This window comes from Podarcis gaigeae (genome assembly GCF_964106915.1).
Source record: "Podarcis gaigeae genome assembly, chromosome: 10".
In the NCBI taxonomy this organism is placed as follows: Eukaryota; Metazoa; Chordata; class Lepidosauria; order Squamata; family Lacertidae; genus Podarcis; species Podarcis gaigeae.
The window spans coordinates 4,251,853-4,272,067 of record NC_139686.1 but is presented as its reverse complement, the minus strand read 5'-3'; the positions used below and the strand labels follow the sequence as shown (position 1 = coordinate 4,272,067).

The window sequence follows — 20,215 nt, the reverse complement described above, 5'->3', positions numbered from 1 at the left end:
AGCTCAGGCCCCCCAAGCCTCATGGGCGAGTGGAGATTTGAACCCGAGTCCTGCTGAAGGGGGAGGGTTGGAGAGGCAAGGAATGGCGGGTTTGCCTCAAGCAGCCCCCCCCCACCCGCAGAATGTGTCATTTCAGGGGGCAAAACTTACTGTATTTTTTGTTGAATAAGATGCACTTTTTTCCTCCTAAAAAGTAAGGGGAAATCTCTGTGCGTCTTATGGAGCGAATGCGTGGTCCCTGGAGCTGAATTGCCCAGGGGCGAAAAGAAGATTGTGCTCCTTTTTTTTGGAAAGAGGGAAGTGGGTGTTGAAACAAAGCCACTAAGCAGCTGATTGGCAAGAGATCGGAAGCGAGATAAGGGACTCTAGCAATAAAGGAGGCTGCCTAGGAGGGGGGAGGTCGCCTAGGCCCATGGATCCTCAGGATTTTTGCACTGGGTCACCCCAAATTCACCATCACATAGCATGTCCATGGCTACAGCCTGCACCAAAAAAATCACCCACCCACTGTTGTGTGGGGCTGCAATGGTGCAAAGCACGGATCCACATGGATCCTCAGGATTTTTGCATTGGGCTACCCCAAACTCACTGTCAAATCACATATCATGTCTGTGGCCACAGCATGAACCACAAAAATCATACACCCACTGTTTCATTAAGAATATATTTTTTTATTTTTTTCCTCCTCTAAGAACTAGGTGCGCCCAGGTGTGTCTTATGGAGTGAAAAATACGGCAAGTTTGGCAAATTTCATCCGTCGTTTCCCTGTCTGGGCTGCGGTTCACAAAATTACAGGATCGTGGCATTTAAAGGGACCCTAAGGGTCATCCATCCCAACCCCGAACAACGCTCTCCCTTACTTTCCCTCTTGCCTTCTCTTCACCATCCGATGCTCCTGTTATAAGAATTCCAAGGTCCCAAATATATAATAAGCGTTCATAAATTTACAAGGCAAACACATACATAAGTATATAAACCACGTGTATGAAATAGGACAGGAGAGCAATTCTGAAGTCATTTGGACTCTCCCAAATTGACCTCAAATCTTTCTCTGCAAGGAGGAAGAAAATAGGAAATCCTCTCTATAGTCTTTTGATTACCTGTCTTAAGGGCATATTTGTGTATGAATAGGGTGAGCTTGAGACTTGGATTCAGGAACTAATAATAATAATAATAATAATAATAATAATAATAATAATAATAAATTTTATTTATACCCCGCCCTCCCCAGCCAGAGCTGGGCTCAGCGCAGCTAACACCAGCAAAAATCACAGCAAAAACATAATAGGGGAGGGGAAGGGGGGGGGAAACTATTTAAAATACGGGTTAAAATGCAATTTAAAATGCAGCCTCATTTTAAAAGTAGCCCATAGATCAAAACCATAAGGGGAGGGAAACATAAGGGTCAGACTGAGTCCAAGCCAAAGGCCAGGCGGAACAGCTCCATCTTGCAGGCCCTGCGGAAAGACGTCAAGTCCCTCAGGGCCCTAGTCTCTTGGGACAGAGCGTTCCACCAAGTCGGGGCCAGTACTGAAAAGGCCCTGGCCCTAGTTGAGACCACTCTAATCACCTTGCGACCTCCAAAATGTTATTTGTGGGCATTCATCACAAAAGAATGCCCAGGCTGCCCAAGTAATGCAATCAGTGACCGTTATAAGGTACCCTGGCAGACAGGATTTCAGCTGTAGATGTATGTATGATGTATGATGTTTTTTGGGGTGGTCTTGGGCTACAGGGTGGGCAATTTCAAAAGTCTATATAAGGGCTTGCGCACCATTTTTCTGGGTTCCTCTTTCCTCCTGCGTGTGGGGAGTGGGGACCCTGTTGCAACAGTTTAATAAAGATCAGGCTTACTAGCTGCCTTGCTTCTCAATATTCTCTGGTTGGCCTCTGTTATTTTCTCTTTTTTATATATATACATTTTTATTAATTTTTTGACATATCAGTTCCAACAGTCATACAACATAACTTCTCATCTTATACAATATTTTTAGACTTCCATCAACACCTCTGATGATTTTCCGTTCGTTTATCACTTGTTCTGCATTTCTTAATTTCTATATTACATTTAATTATCCTTAACTAATAACTCTCTTCAGAGTCTTTCTTGCAATATTTCAAATAATCCACCTTACAAAACTTCTTGCAGTCCTACTAGCGTAATCTGTTTATCACAGTTACTTTTCAAATAGTTCATATATTTACTCCAGCCTTCTAAGAATCTCTGATCCTGCAGCTTTCAAATCCTTCCTGTTAATTTATCTAATTCTAATTGATCTAATTTATCTAATTCATCAACTTGATCCTCAGCCTCTGTTATTTTCTCTTACCGATAGGGAACCTACTTAAAGAATCTATTTACAGGCTTTCCCCATAAGAGAAAGGAGGCGGTTTTTTTCTTATAAATGACCCACTTTTTAAAAGGGTGTGTTGACACCAGCCTTCCTGAACCAGGTGCTCTCCAGCCGGCTGGAGACGATGGGAGTTGTAGTTCAAAGCGCCTAGCATGTCCCAGGTGGCAGAGGCCGGTTTACACCTCCGCTTTTGGCAAAAAAAACCAAGCCGGAGATTGCACAGGCTGACTCAACCCTCCAGATGTTTTGGGACTACAACTCCCATCACCCCTAGCTAACAGGGATAATGGAAATTGTAGTCTCAAAGCATCGGGAGAGCCGAGTTTACACAAGACAAATGGAAAACCGTTTATCTTCCTTGTCTGTACCCCTGGAAGCGCAAGGGGAACAGATTCAGAGAGGGATGCTCCCCACTTTGCTCCTGCTCAGGTTTGGAAGGGAATCGGGGTGCAGCTTAGGGGCGAGACTCACGTGCGCAGGTTGGGCAGCAGTGCCCGGCGCCCGGCGCCCGGATCTGTTCCCGTGGGCAATCCAGGAGGCTGGGGCATTGCTTGCGGTAGCACTGCAGATGTTGTTCCCCGTCGGACATCAGCTGGGGAAGGAAGCAGAAGAAAATCAGCACCTTTAAATGTCGTCGGCCTGCAGCCCTGTGGAACTCCCTGCCACTAGAGATTCAGCAGATCTGAGCACCTGCTGAAAACTTTTCTGTTCCACCATGAGGTGAATGCGACATCCTTCCGCAGCGGTTATAACCAGAGCCTGCTTTTAACTTATTATTGTGTGTATTTTCTGAAGGTAGCCCTGTTTAGGGAAGTTTGTAATGTTTGATGTTTTATTGTGTTTTTAATATTCTGTTGGGAGCCACCCAGAGTGGCTGGGGAAACCCGGCCAGGTGGGTGGGGTATAAGTAGTAGTAGTAGTAGTAATAATAATAATAATAATAATTGTACGATGAAAGACAAGCTGTGAAGCTTTGTGTATTCAGCAAATATTATGCCCAACACGGAACAGTGATTCCGGATGTCGACAACTGTTATGTAGAATTCTTCGTCAGCGTGGTGGAAGGATATAGAATTGCTTTGTAAACCCATCTTATTTCGAATAAATGAATGTAAATGAAAATATCAAATGCTGTGGAAGGAAAGTGGGAGGGGCAATCAGAGGCCTTTGGCGCGGCATTTGATTGCTTCGTCAAACTTAAAGTATCAAACGCCGCTTGATTATAAGAGAAAGGAAATGAATATTTTCATTTACATACATTCATTCGAAATAATTGCTGAATACACAAAGCTTCACATCTTCACATCATATTTGCTGACAGAGCTGGGATGCAGCAGGTTCTGTGCAAGGACTGCAGAGGGCGCTTGAGAAATGGAAACTGAAACTTATAAGGGGGAAGTCAAAAGAGAAAGGGGTCTCCGCTCACAAAGTTGCTTTTCTTCCAGCAAAGGAACAGTTTCATCACCCCGCAAGGGCAACCACCGGTCATGTTGTCGCAGGAAACACCGCCCCCCCCCCCATCATTCAGTTTGTACAAACTTCACACACACTCACACTCACACACTACATACGCTACGCTTCTGTTATAAATTCATAGAAAATCAACCATACATCGGATCTGCACTGTTCCACTTTTATTTTACTCCCTGAAGGAAGGACTACAAAATGGGGGAGGTTTGATACAGGGCAGCCATAATCCCTTGAGCATCCCAGCACATCCACAGGAGCCCTGCCCAGTTGCTATGCCAACCCTGATGGTCCTAGATAGAAGACCATCAAGATCACAAAGAACTTGCATATGGGAGTGGATTCAGCATGGACTGGAACAAAGGACAATGATCAGATCTTCCCTCTGGGGGCAGGAAACTGCCAACTCCCCTTTGTCTCCTGGAAGTGACTCGTGGGGAGGGGGAGAGAAGGGAACCAGCCAGGTGACAGGACACTCAGGTTACCACCACAACTCCTCCCTCAACCCCTCCTTTCTGTAATGTATGCATGATGTTTCTGGGGGTGGGCTTGACCTACAGGATGGGAATTTCAAAAATCTTTATAAGACCTTGCACACCATTTTTCTGGGTCCTTCCTCTCACCTGCAAGTGAGGGGAACACCCTGTTGCAACAGATCAATAAAGGCCAAGCCTACAGGCTGCTGTTTTGCTCCAAGTTATCCTGGTTGGTGTCTTTGTTTTCATCCAAGGGAGCCCTCGGATTTTTCCGTTAACAATGCATGGTTTAGTTGCACTAGACTAGATCGCACTCGGGGTCCCTTCTAACTTGACAATTCCATGATTCTATTATTCACTGGAGGTTTTTAAATAGAGGTGTGATGGCTATCTGTTTGAGATGTTTAAGTCCCGATTCCTGCTTTTCAGAGGGCTGGACCTAGATGCCCCCTTGGGCTGCCCTGTCTCTGCAGAGACCCCCAAGTATAGGCCGGTATATGAATTCTAAGAGCTATATAAGAAATATATAGTGCGGTATAAAGTAATGGATAGATAAAGTACAGTGAGATTAAGTGGAAGTCAGTTTTAAATTTCTTCTCTATAAGTTTTATAATTGTGTTCAGTATGAGGAGTATATATGAGGATAATTATATTAATCTTCTTGTATCTTATAATGTGGTGGTTTGTTTGATTTTTCTGTTACTTGATTGTTTCATTGTATGTTTGTTTACTTGTATTACTTGTCTGTTTTCTCAGAAATGTATTTATTTTTCAAAGTCAGCACCACCCAGTCACAATGCCAGGGGGGCATGGTCTCACCTCTCCTGCCTCCCTGGTACAGAAGTAATAAAATTCTATGACTGTTGAATTGGAAGGGTCCTCCAGAGGTCATCTAGCCCAACCCGCAATCCTCCAAGAACCAGGCTGCTCACCTCACAGGTGCAGATTTCACAGGGGTCTTGTCCCGGCTGGAAACTCTCACCTGGCCCGTATGCCTGGCCCTCGTAAGTGCAATCTGGGAAAGGGGAGGCCAGGGTTATTTGAGGCTTGCCATATTTCAAAAAGTGAAAATCTGGGCACAAAAGTTGAGTTGGATTTTTTTTTTTTTTTTTGGCTAAAATCTCAAAAAAGAGCGTTTTTAATTTTTTGGGAAATTTGCCAAAAATTCTGCACTTCCCCAGACATTTTTACCCATTTTGGGAAATTCATCTTCACAAGTTCTGGCATCAGGAGAGAAGGGTGAAAGATCTTCCCACTGTCTCCATGCCGTGAATAATTTTACAAGTAGAAAAAAACCAGTCACAAAACGAATGAAAATCTTGTGGAAATAAACTAAATAATAAAAATCAAAAAGTTTAAGGGGGGAAATTAGAAAAACCTAAAAATTGAACAAAGCCTTAATTAATGGGATGCCGGCTACAAACCTTGTTTCACTGAACTATTCAGTTTCCTCAAAAGAAATAGAAAAATCATAAACCTTAAATGACCAAAATTCAAAAAAAAGGGGTAGAACTCCCCAAAAATTCTAAAGTATTATAATCCTAGCTCGACCGAGGTAAGGCAAAGCGCAGTAATAAAGGATTGAGGACTCAAAGGTACAGTTTCTAATACTGAATTTACAAAAAAGGGTTTGGAAACCTAAATGGCAAGTTTTAGACAAAGCCCAACTTGAAGGAAGCAAAGCACAGTAATAAAGAGTTGAGGACTCAGCTGTGAAAATTCTAGTGCTGCTTTTACAAAAAGGTTTAAAAGACCTAAATGGCACAAATTCAAAGAAAGGAATACAAGATAAGCTGTTTTAGATTTTAAACAAACTCAAGAACAGGGCTGAAACGCTCCCATGGTCTAGATGTTACTGCTGATGTTAAGTCTTTAACTGAGGAAACTGAATAGTTCAGTGAAACGAGGTTTGTAGCCGGCATCCGGTTAATTAAGGCTTTGTTCAATTGTTTCAATGTCTATTTTTCCCTTAAACTTTTCGATTTTTATTATTTAGTTTATTTCCACAAGGTAATATTTCTAGTCGATTACTTCTCGTTTCAGGGATTTTCAGGAATAATTTCCGCCCTCGCATTATCTCGCCGCTAAAAAGCCCCCCCTATGCCGACACCTTTCCCCATGGGGGTACCGCTCCGTCCCCTGGAGAGCCCCTGGCAATCCATCTCCCGCCCCCTCCTGTGCCCCTCCTTGCCAAGGCCGCCATGCCATACCTGCGCAGAGCGGGCAGCACTCCCCGGGCACCTCGATCTGGTTGATGCAGGAGCCGATGCAGGCGATCTCAGCACAGCTGGCCACGCCCTCCGCGCACATGCACACCATGCAGGGCACCGAAGAGGAGAACCAGCTGCTCCCGTCCTCTCGCTCGCGGCCCTCATACACGCAGCCTGCGGGAAGGGGCAATGTGGGGCGTCAGGCTCATGGCTGCATCCACACCCCTTCTCAGCCGCCACTTAGCCCCCAAATATCTTGAGTCGTGGCGGTGTAGTGGTCAGGTGGGATTGCTATGAGGAATTATGAAATATGGAGCAAGCCATTGCGTCTGCAATGAACGCATTGCGTTGACTGGGCTTGATTCATTGACAATAATTTCTGATCAAATCCCACAAGCCTCTCCATCTCTGCCCATTTTCTCTACTGCCCATTTTCTTTCTCTCTGCCTGACAGGCATGCATAAGCATCCTGAACACAGGCCAGTTGCTTCACCAGACATCCTGGGTCATAAAGATAGTTTTGTAGTTTAATCTTTAGATAGATCTTAAGGGCCAGGAGGGGATGTGGGTGGTGCTGGGGGTTAAACCACTGAGCCTAGGACTTGCCGATCAGAAGGTCGGCGGTTCGAATCCCTGCGACGGGGTGAGCTCCCGTCGCTCGGTTCCTGCTCCTGCCAACCTAGCAGTTTGAAAGCACGTCAAAGTGCAAGTAGATAAATAGGTACCACTCCGGCGGGAAGGTAAATGGCGTTTCTGTGCCCTTCTCTGGTTCACCAGAAGCGGCTTAGTCCTGCTGGCCACATGACCCGGAAGCTGTACGCCAGCTCCCTCGGCCAGTAAAGCGAGACGAGTGCCGCAACCTCAGAGTCAGCCATGACTGGACCTAATGGTCAGGGGTCCCTTTACCTTTAAGGGCCAGGAAGAGAGTTCACAAGGAGATGGTAAATACTGTCATCCTTCCTCTCCTGTTTATGACCTCCGGGGTTTTGCTGAATGCATTCCTCCTTTTATTCCCATTTTATTTACTCTGAACTACATATGCATGCTCAAGTAGGAAATACTTTCTTTGTAGTTAAAAGAATTTCTTCTGATCTGTCTTTGTCCCACGTGGGGTTTTTGAAATGCTCAGAGGAAATCTGATTGGTTCTTACGAACACTGTGTAAAAAGTTCTTTTGTGAATAAAACGACCTGGGCCAGAGTCTTGCTGGTCAAGCCTCATGTGTATTCTATTACTCAGAGTCCAATCTTTCCTTGTTTTGGGAATGCTACATACCACCCAATTGTAGAAACTGTCAGTTATCAAATGTCAACCACGTGATGCAGCAGCAAAGAAGGCTAATGTGATTCTAGGCTGCGTCAACAGAGGTCTAGTGTCCAGATCAAGGGAAGTCCTAGTCCCATTCTATTCCATCTTGGTCAGATCCTTCCTGGGAAATTGTGTCCAGTTCTGGGCACCCCAGTTTAAGGTGTGCAGAGGAGGGCGACCAAGCTGATCAAGGAAATCAAGCCTGATGAGGAACGGTTGAAGGAGCCGGATATGTTTAGCCTGGAAAAGAGGAGACTGAGAGGAGATAGGACAGTCATCTTCCAATATCACCTTTGCAGCGGGGGCAGCAGACCCCAGGCTCCGTCACGGGGTGGGTGCAGGTGGTCAGGGGGCACTGGATCATCTCGCAGCGGACGTTCCCCTCCTGCAAAAGGGGGAAAGGCAAGAGGGTCAGATCTTCCCTCCATGCCCCTGGCACCCCACGCCCCTTGATGCCCACCCCATCGACAGGTCGCTCTGAATTGCCCCACCGAGGCTGTGTGCACAACCACACCAGTCAGCTCAGAATTCTAGAGTTGGACCCCCAAGCAGGGTGGAAGGAATGTTTTAAATTTTGTATCAACTATGGCAGACCAACATGACTGCCTACCTGTAACTATACATATCGCATATATTCAACACAAAAAACAGCAACCATATTTGCTGTTGGCAAAGGACAGCTGGACATAGAAAGGCCCCCATTACCTTAGGAGCTGAGGGCCTCATCAAACCTAAATGTGGTGGGATTGTAAGGTAATTAAAAATTTTTGGGAAATGATATATAACGAATTGAAGAAAATGTTCCATTTAACATTTGTTAAAAAACCTGAAGCATTTTTATTAGGGATTGTAGGGAAAGATCTGCCAAAAAACCTGAAAAACATCTTCATGTATGCGACAACGGCCACAAGAGTTTTAGTAGCACGAGGATGGAAGACTGAAGAAACCCCAACTAAAGAATCATGGCAAGAAAAATTGATGGACTATGCAGAACTGGCAAAACTGACATACAAGCTACGGGACAAGGATAACTGTGACTTTAAGGATGAATGGGAACCCTTTACAAATTCATTCAAAGCAACAAAGCGAACTGGACTCCTTGGCTGGCTTTGAATAAACATTCACAAACTTTTTATTGATAATTATTACTTAAATAGTTTGAGGATCTATACAACTGTGTAACATGCAGAAAACAGCGTTTTTAGAGAAATCAAAGACTGGAACTTAGGGAAGTCCGGGGGTGGGGGTGGCTGGGTTCTGTGGGGGGGAGGGAAGGGGAGGGAGGAAAAATGGGGGGGGGGAATAAGGCTGATATGTTTCTGGATAATATGTTTTGTTTTAATTTTGAATAATAAAGTAATTTAAAAACCACACCTAAATCCAGCCCTTCTTGGGGGTCCCATCAATGAATGAGGGTTCCCTGTGTCTCACCTGGCAGCTGCACTGGAGGCAAGACTCTGGCTTAAAGACTTCTCTGTGGGCATGGTGCTCTCCTTCGAAGAGGCAGTCGTGGCAGAGAGGGCAGCACTGCCCGGGTCCAGGGGCCGGGTGGGAGCAGAGGGGGACTTCGCAGGGAAGAGACTCGCATGTGGTTTCGCCACCCTGCGAGGAGAAGGAGGTCGCCTGAGCCCACAGCTGCCCGCTGCAATCAGCAAAAGCCGATGCCACGCAAACCCCAAATCTTTTAGCACCATAGCTGCCAACTTTTCCCTTTTCTTGCGAGGAATCCTATTCAGAATAAGGGAATTTCTCTTTCAAAAAGGGAAAAGTTGACAGCTATGTTTAGCACGGCATCTGTTTCGCTGTGGAACTCCCCGCCTATTGAAATCAGGCAGGCGTCTTCGCAGTACCCTTTTCAGTGCCTGTGAAAATAATTTTTGTTCAAATGAGCTTGACCAGATATTTAGGCAGCCGAGGTGAGTTCTTTTTAGTCTCTCGTTAATTTTGGAAGCCTTCAATCTCCTTACAAGCCTTGAAGCCTCATTAATTCCTGTGGAATGCTCTCCCAAGGGAAATTCGCCAGGCCTTTGGCTGATCTGATTGACATCCTATGCCCTTAAAAAAAAAATTGGGGGAGGGCTATTGGGTTGTTATTTTAATTTTTATTATGCATTTTGTGGTTTTATATCTTGATTTTATTCGGTGAACCCCCGGGTACAGGGCAGTACAGTGGACGCTCGGGTTGCGAACGTGATCCGTGCGGAATGCACATTCACAACCCGTACGGCACGGCTGCGCATGCGCGGCTTGCGATTCGGCGCTTCTGCGCATAGTGTGATTTAGTGCTTCCGTGCATGCGCGACTCCCGAAACCCGGAAGTAACCCGTTCTGGTACTCTTGTGTTTTGGCTGGTCCGTAACCTGAAATAACACAACCTGAAACATCTGTAACCTGACGTATGACTGTATATAAATTCAACTTAATAATAATAATCTGACATATCCTTTTTCGCAGACCACTTTGAGGTTTCCTTTCTCTTATAATCAAGCGGCGTTTAAGTTTGACGAAGCAATAAAGTGCCGCACCAAAGGCCCTTGGTTGCCCCTCCCACTTCCTCCTGTGGCCCCAACTCCAATTGGCCTGCAGCCCCAAAAAGTCACTGGGAAGGGAATATGGCCCTCTGCGAGGAGCAGGGACCGGAGGGCACAGGATCTCACCACGCAGGAGCACTGCTGACACGGGTCCGATGGCGAGGGCCACTGGGAGCCTTCCGGATATTCGCGGCCTCCGTGCTGGCACACTGTCGGGGAGACAGGGGGGTTAGGGGTCCGCCAACAGCCCCTCGTCCGCCCCAGCCTCAAACCTGAGAGCCAGTGTGGAGACATGCTTCGACCTGGGAGAGGCGGGTTCGAATCCCCACCCGACCCAGGGGATTAAATGGGGAGTTGGGGAGGTACGCCACCTGGAACTCCTTGGAGAGGAAGGTGGCACATTGATACAATAAATAAAAGCGGATTCCGGGGGGACCGGTTTTTGCGGCTTACCTGGGCATTGTGGGCAGCACTGCCCAGGCTTGTGGACGGGACTGGCGCACGGCGCCTGGGGGCAAAGGACCGGGCTGCAGAGGACGTTTCCGCGGAGGCAGCTGCAGTGCCGGCAAGGGTCCGAGGCTGGGGTGAAGACTTGCCGGTTGGCAAGTTTCTGGCCCTCATGGAGGCAGCCGTCGCAGGTGGGGCAGCAGGCGGGAGCGTCGGGGGGCAGAGGGTGGGTGCACTGCTGCGGGCAGGGCTTGGGCTGGCAGGTCACGACTTCCGCCTGCGGAGAAAGGAGGGAGGCAGCTCAGGGGCTAGGACACTTGCTTGGCATGCAGAAGGCTTCTTGGCTCAGCCTTGCCCTTACTGGGGGTGCTGAGCGAGGCCGGGGGAGCCCACCTGCCCTTGTAGGTGCCAATCCCTCTGCCCTCACTCACCTGGCAAGTGCACGTGTGGCAGGCATTCTGCGGCGAGCCGAAGGCCTCCCCGCTTTTGTAGAGGCGCCCCTGGAATCGGCAGGCGCCTGTGCACTTCGGACAGCACTGCCCGGGCGGCACAACGGGGTTCTGGCAGGGGACAGCTGGGCACGGAGCGGGCAAGCAGGTCACAGTGCCAGCCTGTGGGCAGGGAAGGGACAAGGGCCCTGTGGTTTACAGACATGTTCATAGAGATGGGCTGCTCCCAGGAATTGGTGACGATCATCATTTGCGCCCTATAAAATCCATCCCACTAGGCCATGCTGCCTCTCAGCTCCAAAGTCAGGAGGGTTATCCGACTTTTAGAAGACATCTGAAGGCAGCCTTGTTTAGGGATTTTTTTTTTTAAGGTTGGATGTTTTATTGTGTTTTAAATATTCTGTTGGGAGCCACTCAGAGTGGCTGGGGAAACCCAGCCAGATGGGCGGGGTATAAATAAATAAATTATTATTATTATTATTATAATTTAAAGGTAAAGGTACCCTGACCGTTAGGTTCAGTCGCGGACAACTCTGGGGTTTTGGCACTCATCTCTCTCTATAGGCACTCATCTCTCTCTATTTGTCCACAGACAGTTTTTCCAGGTCATGTGGCCAGCATGACTAAGCCGCTTCTGGCGAACCAGAGCAGCGCACGGAAACGCCATTTACCTTCCTGCCAGAGCGGTACCTATTTATCTACTGGAACTTTGAGTGCTTTTGAATAGCTAGGTTGGCAGGAGCTGGGACTGAGCAGCGGGAGCTCACCCCGTCGTGGGGATCCGAACCTCCGACCTTCTGATCAGCAAGTCCTAGGCTCTGTGGTTTAGAGTGTGCTAATGGGACCCCTCTCTCTGACCTTTTTGGGCTACATCCTGCCATGTGTTTCCAAATAGAAGGCCTAACAAATGGGGAATCTGGTTTGAGCCTCCGTACCAGACTCCCCCAGGAGAATTTTCTCCCGCCTCTCTCCTGTGGCGACCCTACTTACTGAACACTGGCACTGGTTGCAGGGGTCCCGGGGGTCAGGGAAACTCTCGCCGTCAAGACAGTCTCGCCCGTGGAAGCTGCAGGAATCGCAGGTGGGGCAGCCGCAAGGGTCGTGCTTCGGATGAGGGCATCGGGCCGTGGGGCAGAGTGTGGGTCCGCAGGTGACGTCGCCTCTCTGGGAAGCGGGGAGAGAGGGCCAAGTGTGAGTATAAGGTGTGGGGTACCTGGAAAACCTGGTGGCGTTCGAGGGTCCAGCCCCTTTGCTAAGCACGGAGACCCCCATGGAGATGGGTGCATAGGGAGCCCTCACACCTGCTTCCCGTCCCAGGGCAGATCTACATACAGGGGGGCAAAAAACAACAACCCTATAAATAAGTCAGAAATTAAATTGTTAAAAGAAAAAAAAAACGCTATGGAAAATCACTTAGATTTTTTTTCTTGCTCTCCAACGCCATCTGGTGTTGCATATTTATAGTGCATTTGACTAAAAAAGGAAAAAACCACTATGGAAAATCACTTAGATTTTTTTTTCTTGCTCTCCAGTGCCACCTGGTGTTGCATGTTTATACTGCATTCAAAACGCTGCTTTTTGACTAATTTAGCTGAGTCCCCAGTTTTATTTCATCCTGACATTTATTTCCGTAGTTTGCCCTGCATGAAGAGATCGCTTTTTCCCAAAAGCGTCTGTTCCACAGCTTTGATTGGCGGAATGGGCACTGTTACATCATCCCCGTGCTGCGTTTTTAAGAAATCAACCTTTTAGTGTGGCAGAACTTTGGAACTCCCTGCCACTTGACACCAGGCAAGCGCCATCGATGGAACTCTTTTCGGCGTCTGCCGAAACCACGTTTGTTCAGACGAGCCTCCCTGAGAATTGGCTGAGATGGAGAAGTCGATGTGTTTAATTAAACCATTAGTGATAGGAATGGGCCTTAGGGGCAAAAAGGAGAATCAGCTTGTGTTATCTGCGTCTGAAGACTGGGGGGGGGGGGGAGGCCACTTCATGGGAAATAGTAGAGTTCAATGCCATTATGGACTGGCGGAAGTCCAGTCCAGGAACATAGAAGCGCAGGGTTGAAAGGCACTTAAGAGGTCCTCTAGACCGACCCGTTGCAATGCAAGAAACACAGGTAAATCTCAAAACTTACCAGGCAGCGGCATTCCTCACAAGGCTTGTTGGGGGCAGGGAAGCTGTCCCCCTCCCCATATTCACGGCCTTGGAAACTGCAGCCTGCAGTGGAAGGAACAAGGAAGGACTCAGACACCCCATAATTTAAAAGGGCATCTGGCGTTAGTCTGCCAAAGGCCCGGTTGAAAAAGAGCGTTTTCACCTGGTGCCTAAAGAACCGTTGGCCTAGAACCAGTTTTGCCCACCTGGTGCCCTCTGTGGAATAATAATAATAATAATAATAATAATAATAATAATAATAATAATAATACTTTATTTATACCCCACCCATCTGGCTGGGTTTCCCCAGCCACTCTGGGGGGTTTCCAGCAAAATATTAAATTACATTAGTGCATCAAACATTAAAAGCTTCCCTAAACAGGGCTGCCTTCAGATGTCTTCTAAAAGTCTGATAGTTCTTTATCTCTTTGACATCTGGTAGGAGGGAGTTCCACAGGGCGGGTGCCACCACTGAGAAGGCCCTCTGCCTGGTTCCCTGTAGCCTCACTTCTCGCAATGAGGGACCTGCCAGAAGGCCCTCAGCGCTGGACCTCAGTGTCCGGGCTGAACGATGGGGGTGGAGACGCTCCTTCAGTTATACAGGACCGAGGCTGTTTCGGGCTTTAAAGGTCAGCACCAACACTTTGAATTGTGCTCGGAAACGTACTGGGAGCCAGTGCAGGTCTTTCAAGACCGGTGTTATGTGGTCTCGGCGGCCGCTCCCAGTCACCAGTTTAGTTGCCGCATTCTGGATTAGTTGTAGTTTCCCGGTCACCTTCAAAGGTAGCCCCACATAGAGCGCATTGCAGTAGTCCAAACGGGAGATAACCAGAGCACGCACCACTCTGGCGAGACAGTCTGCGGGCAGGGAGGGTCTCATCCTGTGCACCAGATGGAGCTGGCAGACAGCTGCCCTGGACACAGAATTGACCTGCGCCTCCATGGACAGTTGTGAGTCCAAAATGACTCCCAGGCTGTGTACCTGGTCCTTCAGGGGCACAGTCACCCCCTTCAGGACCAGGGAGTCCCCCACACCTGCCCGCCTCCTGTCCCCCAAGAACAGTACTTCTGTCTTGTCAGGATTCAACCTCAATCTGCTAGTCGCCATCCATCCTCCAACCGCCTCCATACACTCACACAGGACCTTCTTGAGTCCAGAAATCTCCGGAGGCAGCCCCCCAGATATTTCAATGCCCAAATATTGTCCTCTGAACTAAGACCCCACGAAAATATAATTTGTTCCGCTCTTCTGGATCTGCTCTGCTTGTCTTCCTGGATCAGAGGGGCACCAGGCCAAGGAGGCCCCCGTGGGGAAGCCAGCCACTCCACTCTAAACCACCCACCCTGCCCCATAGCGGGTAGGGCGCCTTTGCCCAAGGGGCACTGACCTTGGCACAACGGGCAGGAGCAGGGTCCGGGCACAGGGTAGGCACAGGGGGCTGGCGGGCAGAGCTTTTTCAGGCACTGAACCGAGCCGGCCTGTAGCAAATGGAGCAGAGCGTTAGAATCACAGAATCGTGTATTTCGAAGGGACCCCGTGGGTCATCGAGTCCAACCCCCCGCAATGCACGGGTTCCCTTCTATGCAGTGCCAGTTTTACGTAAAAGCTAAACAAGCTATAGCTTAGGGCCCCACTGTCTTGGGGCCGCAAAAAAAAATTAAAGGAAAAAAACCTGGAGGTACATTTCCAAAATATAAGATAAAAAACAAATAAAAAAAAACCTACATACAGCAACCGTGTTTTGTGTTGTGTAGGCTCCTATGGTGTAAGTCATGGGCCCCACCAGCTCCCTAAAATATCACTGCTTTGCTCCTTTCTATACAGGGTGTCTACATTCTGCATGGACTGGTTGCAAATGTTATGTGTAAATGGCTTGAGATACCTATGAGGTCCATCAATGACCATATAGCATATAGTTCCAGTTACAGATAGGTAGCCGTCAAAACAAAAAAAATTCCTTCCAGTAGCACCTTAAAGACCAACTAAGTCAGTTCTTGGTATGAGCTTTCGTGTGCATGCACACTTCTTCAGATAGAAGTGTGCATGCACACGAAAGCTCATACCAAGAACTGACTTAGTTGGTCTTTAAGGTGCTACTGGAAGGAATTTTTTTTGTTTTGACATATAGCATATATTCAACACAAAAAACAGAGACAATGCGTTTGCTCATTTCTATATATAGGGTGCCTACATTCTGCTATTTATACAGTGGTACCTCGGGTTACATACGCTTCAGGTTACATACGCTTCAGGTTACAGACTCCGCTAACCCAGAAATAGTGCTTCAGGTTAAGAACTTTACTTCAGGATGAGAACAGAAATCACACGGCAGCAGCAGGAGGCCCCATTAGCTAAAGTGGTGCTTCAGGTGAAGAACAGTTTCAGGTTAAGAACGGACCTCCAGAACGGATTAAGTTCTTAACCCAAGGTACTACTGTAATTATTAGCAGTTTGCATCATATATTTACACCTATTATTTCATGTTAGAGCAAGTTTCTAGATATTAGGTCAGGCATAGGCAAAATTTGGCCCTCCAGATGTTTTGGACCACAATTCCCATCATCCCTGACCACTGGTCCTGTTAGCGAGGGATGATGGGAAATGTAGTCCAAAACATCTGGAGGGCCAAAGTTTGCCTATGGCTGGATTAGATTATGAGTCTTTGTAAATTGTGTTTCTAAAGGAACTTTTGTTATTGCCAAATGCTGATGTGTTTGCATTATTAAGTTTGTTATGAATAAAAAGTCATTTTAAGTTAGGTAAAGGTAAAGGTACCCCTGCCCGTACGGGCCAGTCTTGCCAGACTCTGGGGTTGTGCGCCCATCTCACTTAAGAGGCCAGGGGCCAGCGCTGTCCGGAGACACTTCCGGGTCACGTGGCCAGCGTGACATCGCTGCTCTGGTGAGCCAGAGCCGCACACGGAAACGCCGTTTACCTTCCCGCTGGTAAGCGGTCCCTATTTATCTACTTGCACCCGGAGGTGCTTTCGAACTGCTAGGTTGGCAGGCGCTGGGACCGAGCAGCGGGAGCGCACCCCGCCGCAGGGATTCGAACCGCCGACCTTTCGATCGGCAAGTCCTAGGTGCTGAGGCTTTAACCCACAGCGCCACCTGCGTCCCATTTTAAGTTAGAGCTTAATAATTATTTCACTATCAATATACTTGTTCTTAATTGTATTTCACAATTAATATACTTCTTAATTGTACTTCCGTTCAACAATTACTTTGATAAAATACATATTTTGTTATGTGCAAATGGCTTGACATAACTATTAGGTCCATCAATTACCATCTAGCATATATTCAACACACCAAAAAGCGACAATTTGTTGTGGACAAAGGACAGCTGGACATATAAAGGGCCCCATTACCTTCAGGAGCTTAGGGCCTCATCAAACTGAAATCTGGCCCTGCTTCTATGATCCCATCTTGTGGAAAAGCCCAAAGCGATATTGTGGAGAGGGGAGTTGCTGTTCCACAATTCTTTTTGCAACCGAGGCGGGGCTGACCGATGCAGAGACAGAATGTGTCCCTGTCTCCAGCCTCAGATTTTGAGCTCCTTACATCCCTCAGCCCCTGACCAACTCACCTTGCAGGTACACTGGGAGCAGAGAGGGTCCCCAGGATCGGCGAAGCTCTGCCCGTTGCTAACGGTGACACCGTTATAGGAGCAGCCTGGGTGGAGACAGGAGAAGGCAGCAAACGATGATGAACTCCCTGCTTTTGCAAGTTCCAGTCTGGAGGTCTACGTGGGGCTGCCCTTGAGACTGACCCAGAAACTCCAGCGGGTGCACAATGCTGCGGCGAGACTCCTTACGGGGTCCTCTTTGCGAGATCACATTCACCCGGTGCTATACCAGCTGCACTGGCTCCCGGTGGAGTACAGGATCAGGTTCAAGGTGCTGGTTTTAACCTTTAAAGCCCTATACGGCCTAGGACCCTCGTACCTACGGGACCGCCTCTCCTGGTATGTCCCACGGAGGACCTTACGGTCTTCAAACAAAAACACCTTGGAGGTCCCGGGCCACAGGGAGGTTAGGCTGGCCTCAACCAGAGCCAGGGCCTTTTCAGTACTGGCCCCAATCTGGTGGAATGCTCTGTCCCAAGAGACTAGGGCCCTGCGGGACTTGACATCTTTCCGCAGGGACTGCAAGACAGAGCTGTTCCGCCTGGCCTTTGGCCAAGGCACAGTCTGACCCCCTCCTTTGGTAATCCTCACATAACTCTAGCCCAATGGTTGCCATTAATTTGATTTTGAACTGATTTCAAAATGAATTGCTTTTAGAATGCTGTGTCACTTTTATTGTTGTTAGCCACGCTGAGCCCAGCTTTGGCTGGGGAGGGCGGGATATAAGTAAATAATAATAATAATAATAATAATAATAATAATAATAATAATAATAATTATTATTATTATTATTATTATTATTATTATTATTATGCAGGAAACAGTGCCCCTGAGCATGTTCAGAAAGCCACTCCAGCTTTTCAGAGGCAGATCTGAACGCTTTTCTTCCTTGTCCGCTCCTGTTTCCGCCTGTAGCCCCCTCTCTACCCCCCTCGCCCCGGCACTCTGACCTCACCGTGGCAGATGGGGCAGCACTGGCCGGGCGCCCGGACGGGGTGGGTGCACCCAGCTTTGTAGCAGGGCTTTTTGGCGCAAGTGACAAATCCATTCATGCAGGTGCAGAGGCCACAGGCGTCCTGGGGGTCCGGGAACTCCTGGCCGTTCAGGTAGCCCTCGGAGAGGTACTTGCAACCTGGGGTGGCAGAAATGAAGGCAGGAGAGAATTTCAGGCTCACACGCAGGCAGGCGAGCGGGAATAATTAGTAATATCCATGCAACATGCAGTCAGTAGCAGGAGTTACATAACTTTATGACCACTGTTGTTGTTTAGTCGTTTAGTCGTATCCGACCCTTCGTGACCCCCTGGACCAGAGCACACCAGGCACTCCTGTCTTCCGCTGCCTCCCACAGTTTGGTCAAACTCATGTTGGTAGCTTTGAGAACACTGTCCAACCATCTCGTCCTCCGTCGTCCCCTTCTCCTTGTGCCCTCCATCTTTCGAAGAATTGATGCTTGTGAATTATGAGAGTCCCATGGACTGCAAGAAGATCAAACTTCTCCATTCTGAAGGAAATCAGCCCTGAGTGCTCCCTGGAAGGACAGATCCTGAAGCTGAGGCTCCAAGACTTTGGCCACCTCATGAGAAGAGAAGACTCCCTGGAAAAGACCCTGATGTTGGGAAAGATGGAGGGCACAAGGAGAAGGGGACGACAGAGGACAAGGTGGTAGGACAGTGTTAAAGGAGCTACCAGCATGAGTTTGACCAAACTGCAGGAGGCAGTGGAAGACAGGAGGGCCTGGCGTGCTCTGGTCCAGGGGGTCACAAAGAGTCGGACACGACTAAGAGACTAAACGACAAATATATACAGTGTTACTCGGGTTAAGTATTTAATTCGTTCTGGAGGTTCGTTCTTAACCTGAAACTGTTCTTAACCTGAAGCACCACTTTAGCTAATGGGGCCTCCTACTTCCGCCCCTGTGCCACTGGAGCACGATTTCTGTTCTCATCCTGAAGCAAAGTTCTTAACCCGAGGTACTATTTCTGGGTTAGCAGAGTCTGTAACCTGAAGCGTATGTAACCTGAAGCATATGTAACCTGAAGCGTATGTAACCCGAGGTACCACTGTATAAATAGCAGAATGTAGGCACCCTATATATAGAAATGAGCAAACGCATTGTCTCTGTTTTTTGTGTTGAATATATGCTATATCTATCTATCTATCTATCTATCTATCTATCTATCTATCTATCTATCTATCTATCTATCATCTATATCTATCTATCTATCTATCTATCTATCTATCTATCTATCTATCTATCTATCATCTATCTATCTATCTATCTATCATCTATCTATCTATCTATCTATCTATCTATCTATCTATCTATCTATCTATCTCTATCTATCTATCTATCTATCTATCTATCTATCATCTATCTATCTATCTATCTATCTATCTATCTATCTCTATCTATCTATCTATCTATCTATCTATCTATCTATCTATCTATCATCTATCTATTTATCTATCTATCTATCTATCATCTATCTATCTATCATCTATCTATCTATCTATCTATCTATCTATCTATCTATCATCATCTATATCTATCTATCTATCTATCTATCTATCTATCTATCTATCTATCTATCTCTATCTATCTATCTATCTATCTATCTATCTATCTCTATCATCTATATCTATCTATCTATCTATCTATCTATCTATCTATCTATCTATCTCTATCATCTATATCTATCTATCTATCTATCTATCTATCTATCTATCTATCTATCTCTATCATCTATATCTATCATCTATCTATCTATCTATCTATCTATCTATCTCTATCATCTATATCTATCTATCTATCTATCTATCTATCTATCTATCTATCTATCTCTATCATCTATCTCTCTATCTCTCTATCTATCTTTCTTTCCTCCTCTTTGGCTTGCATCCAGAGCGCTTACCTTCACAGACTTTGCAGCAAGGTCCCGAGACGGGGAAGGGGCACTCCAATGGCGGGCAGGTTTTGGCCTTGCAGGTGACGCTCCCCTCCCAGCAGGAGCAGACTCTGCAGGGGTCTTTGGGGTCGGGAAACTGCTCTCCGTTGGGGAGCTCTTTCGCCTGGTAAAGGCAACCTGGGGGCGGCCAGGGAAGAGAGAGCACAGAGGAGGGATAGTCAATGAAGAAAGGGGAGGGGTGATTGGAGCCAGGACTCCTGGGTTCTGGAAGGGAAGGCAGT

The 20,215-nt window shown here is 47.3% G+C and overlaps 1 protein-coding gene across 1 annotated transcript in view; it reads right to left on the bottom strand.

The window, feature by feature from the left end:
- Window positions 1-20,215, bottom strand: part of KCP (kielin cysteine rich BMP regulator) — a 114,708-nt gene that overhangs the window by 28,740 nt on the left and 65,753 nt on the right. Inside the window, 14 exon segments of the mRNA XM_083699727.1 lie at window positions 2,826-2,946; window positions 5,230-5,312; window positions 6,508-6,681; window positions 8,106-8,199; window positions 9,246-9,416; window positions 10,472-10,554; window positions 10,799-11,069; window positions 11,224-11,403; window positions 12,232-12,405; window positions 13,379-13,461; window positions 14,787-14,877; window positions 16,988-17,073; window positions 17,982-18,158; window positions 19,941-20,111. Coding sequence (XP_083555853.1) covers window positions 2,826-2,946; window positions 5,230-5,312; window positions 6,508-6,681; window positions 8,106-8,199; window positions 9,246-9,416; window positions 10,472-10,554; window positions 10,799-11,069; window positions 11,224-11,403; window positions 12,232-12,405; window positions 13,379-13,461; window positions 14,787-14,877; window positions 16,988-17,073; window positions 17,982-18,158; window positions 19,941-20,111 — 1,959 coding nt within the window.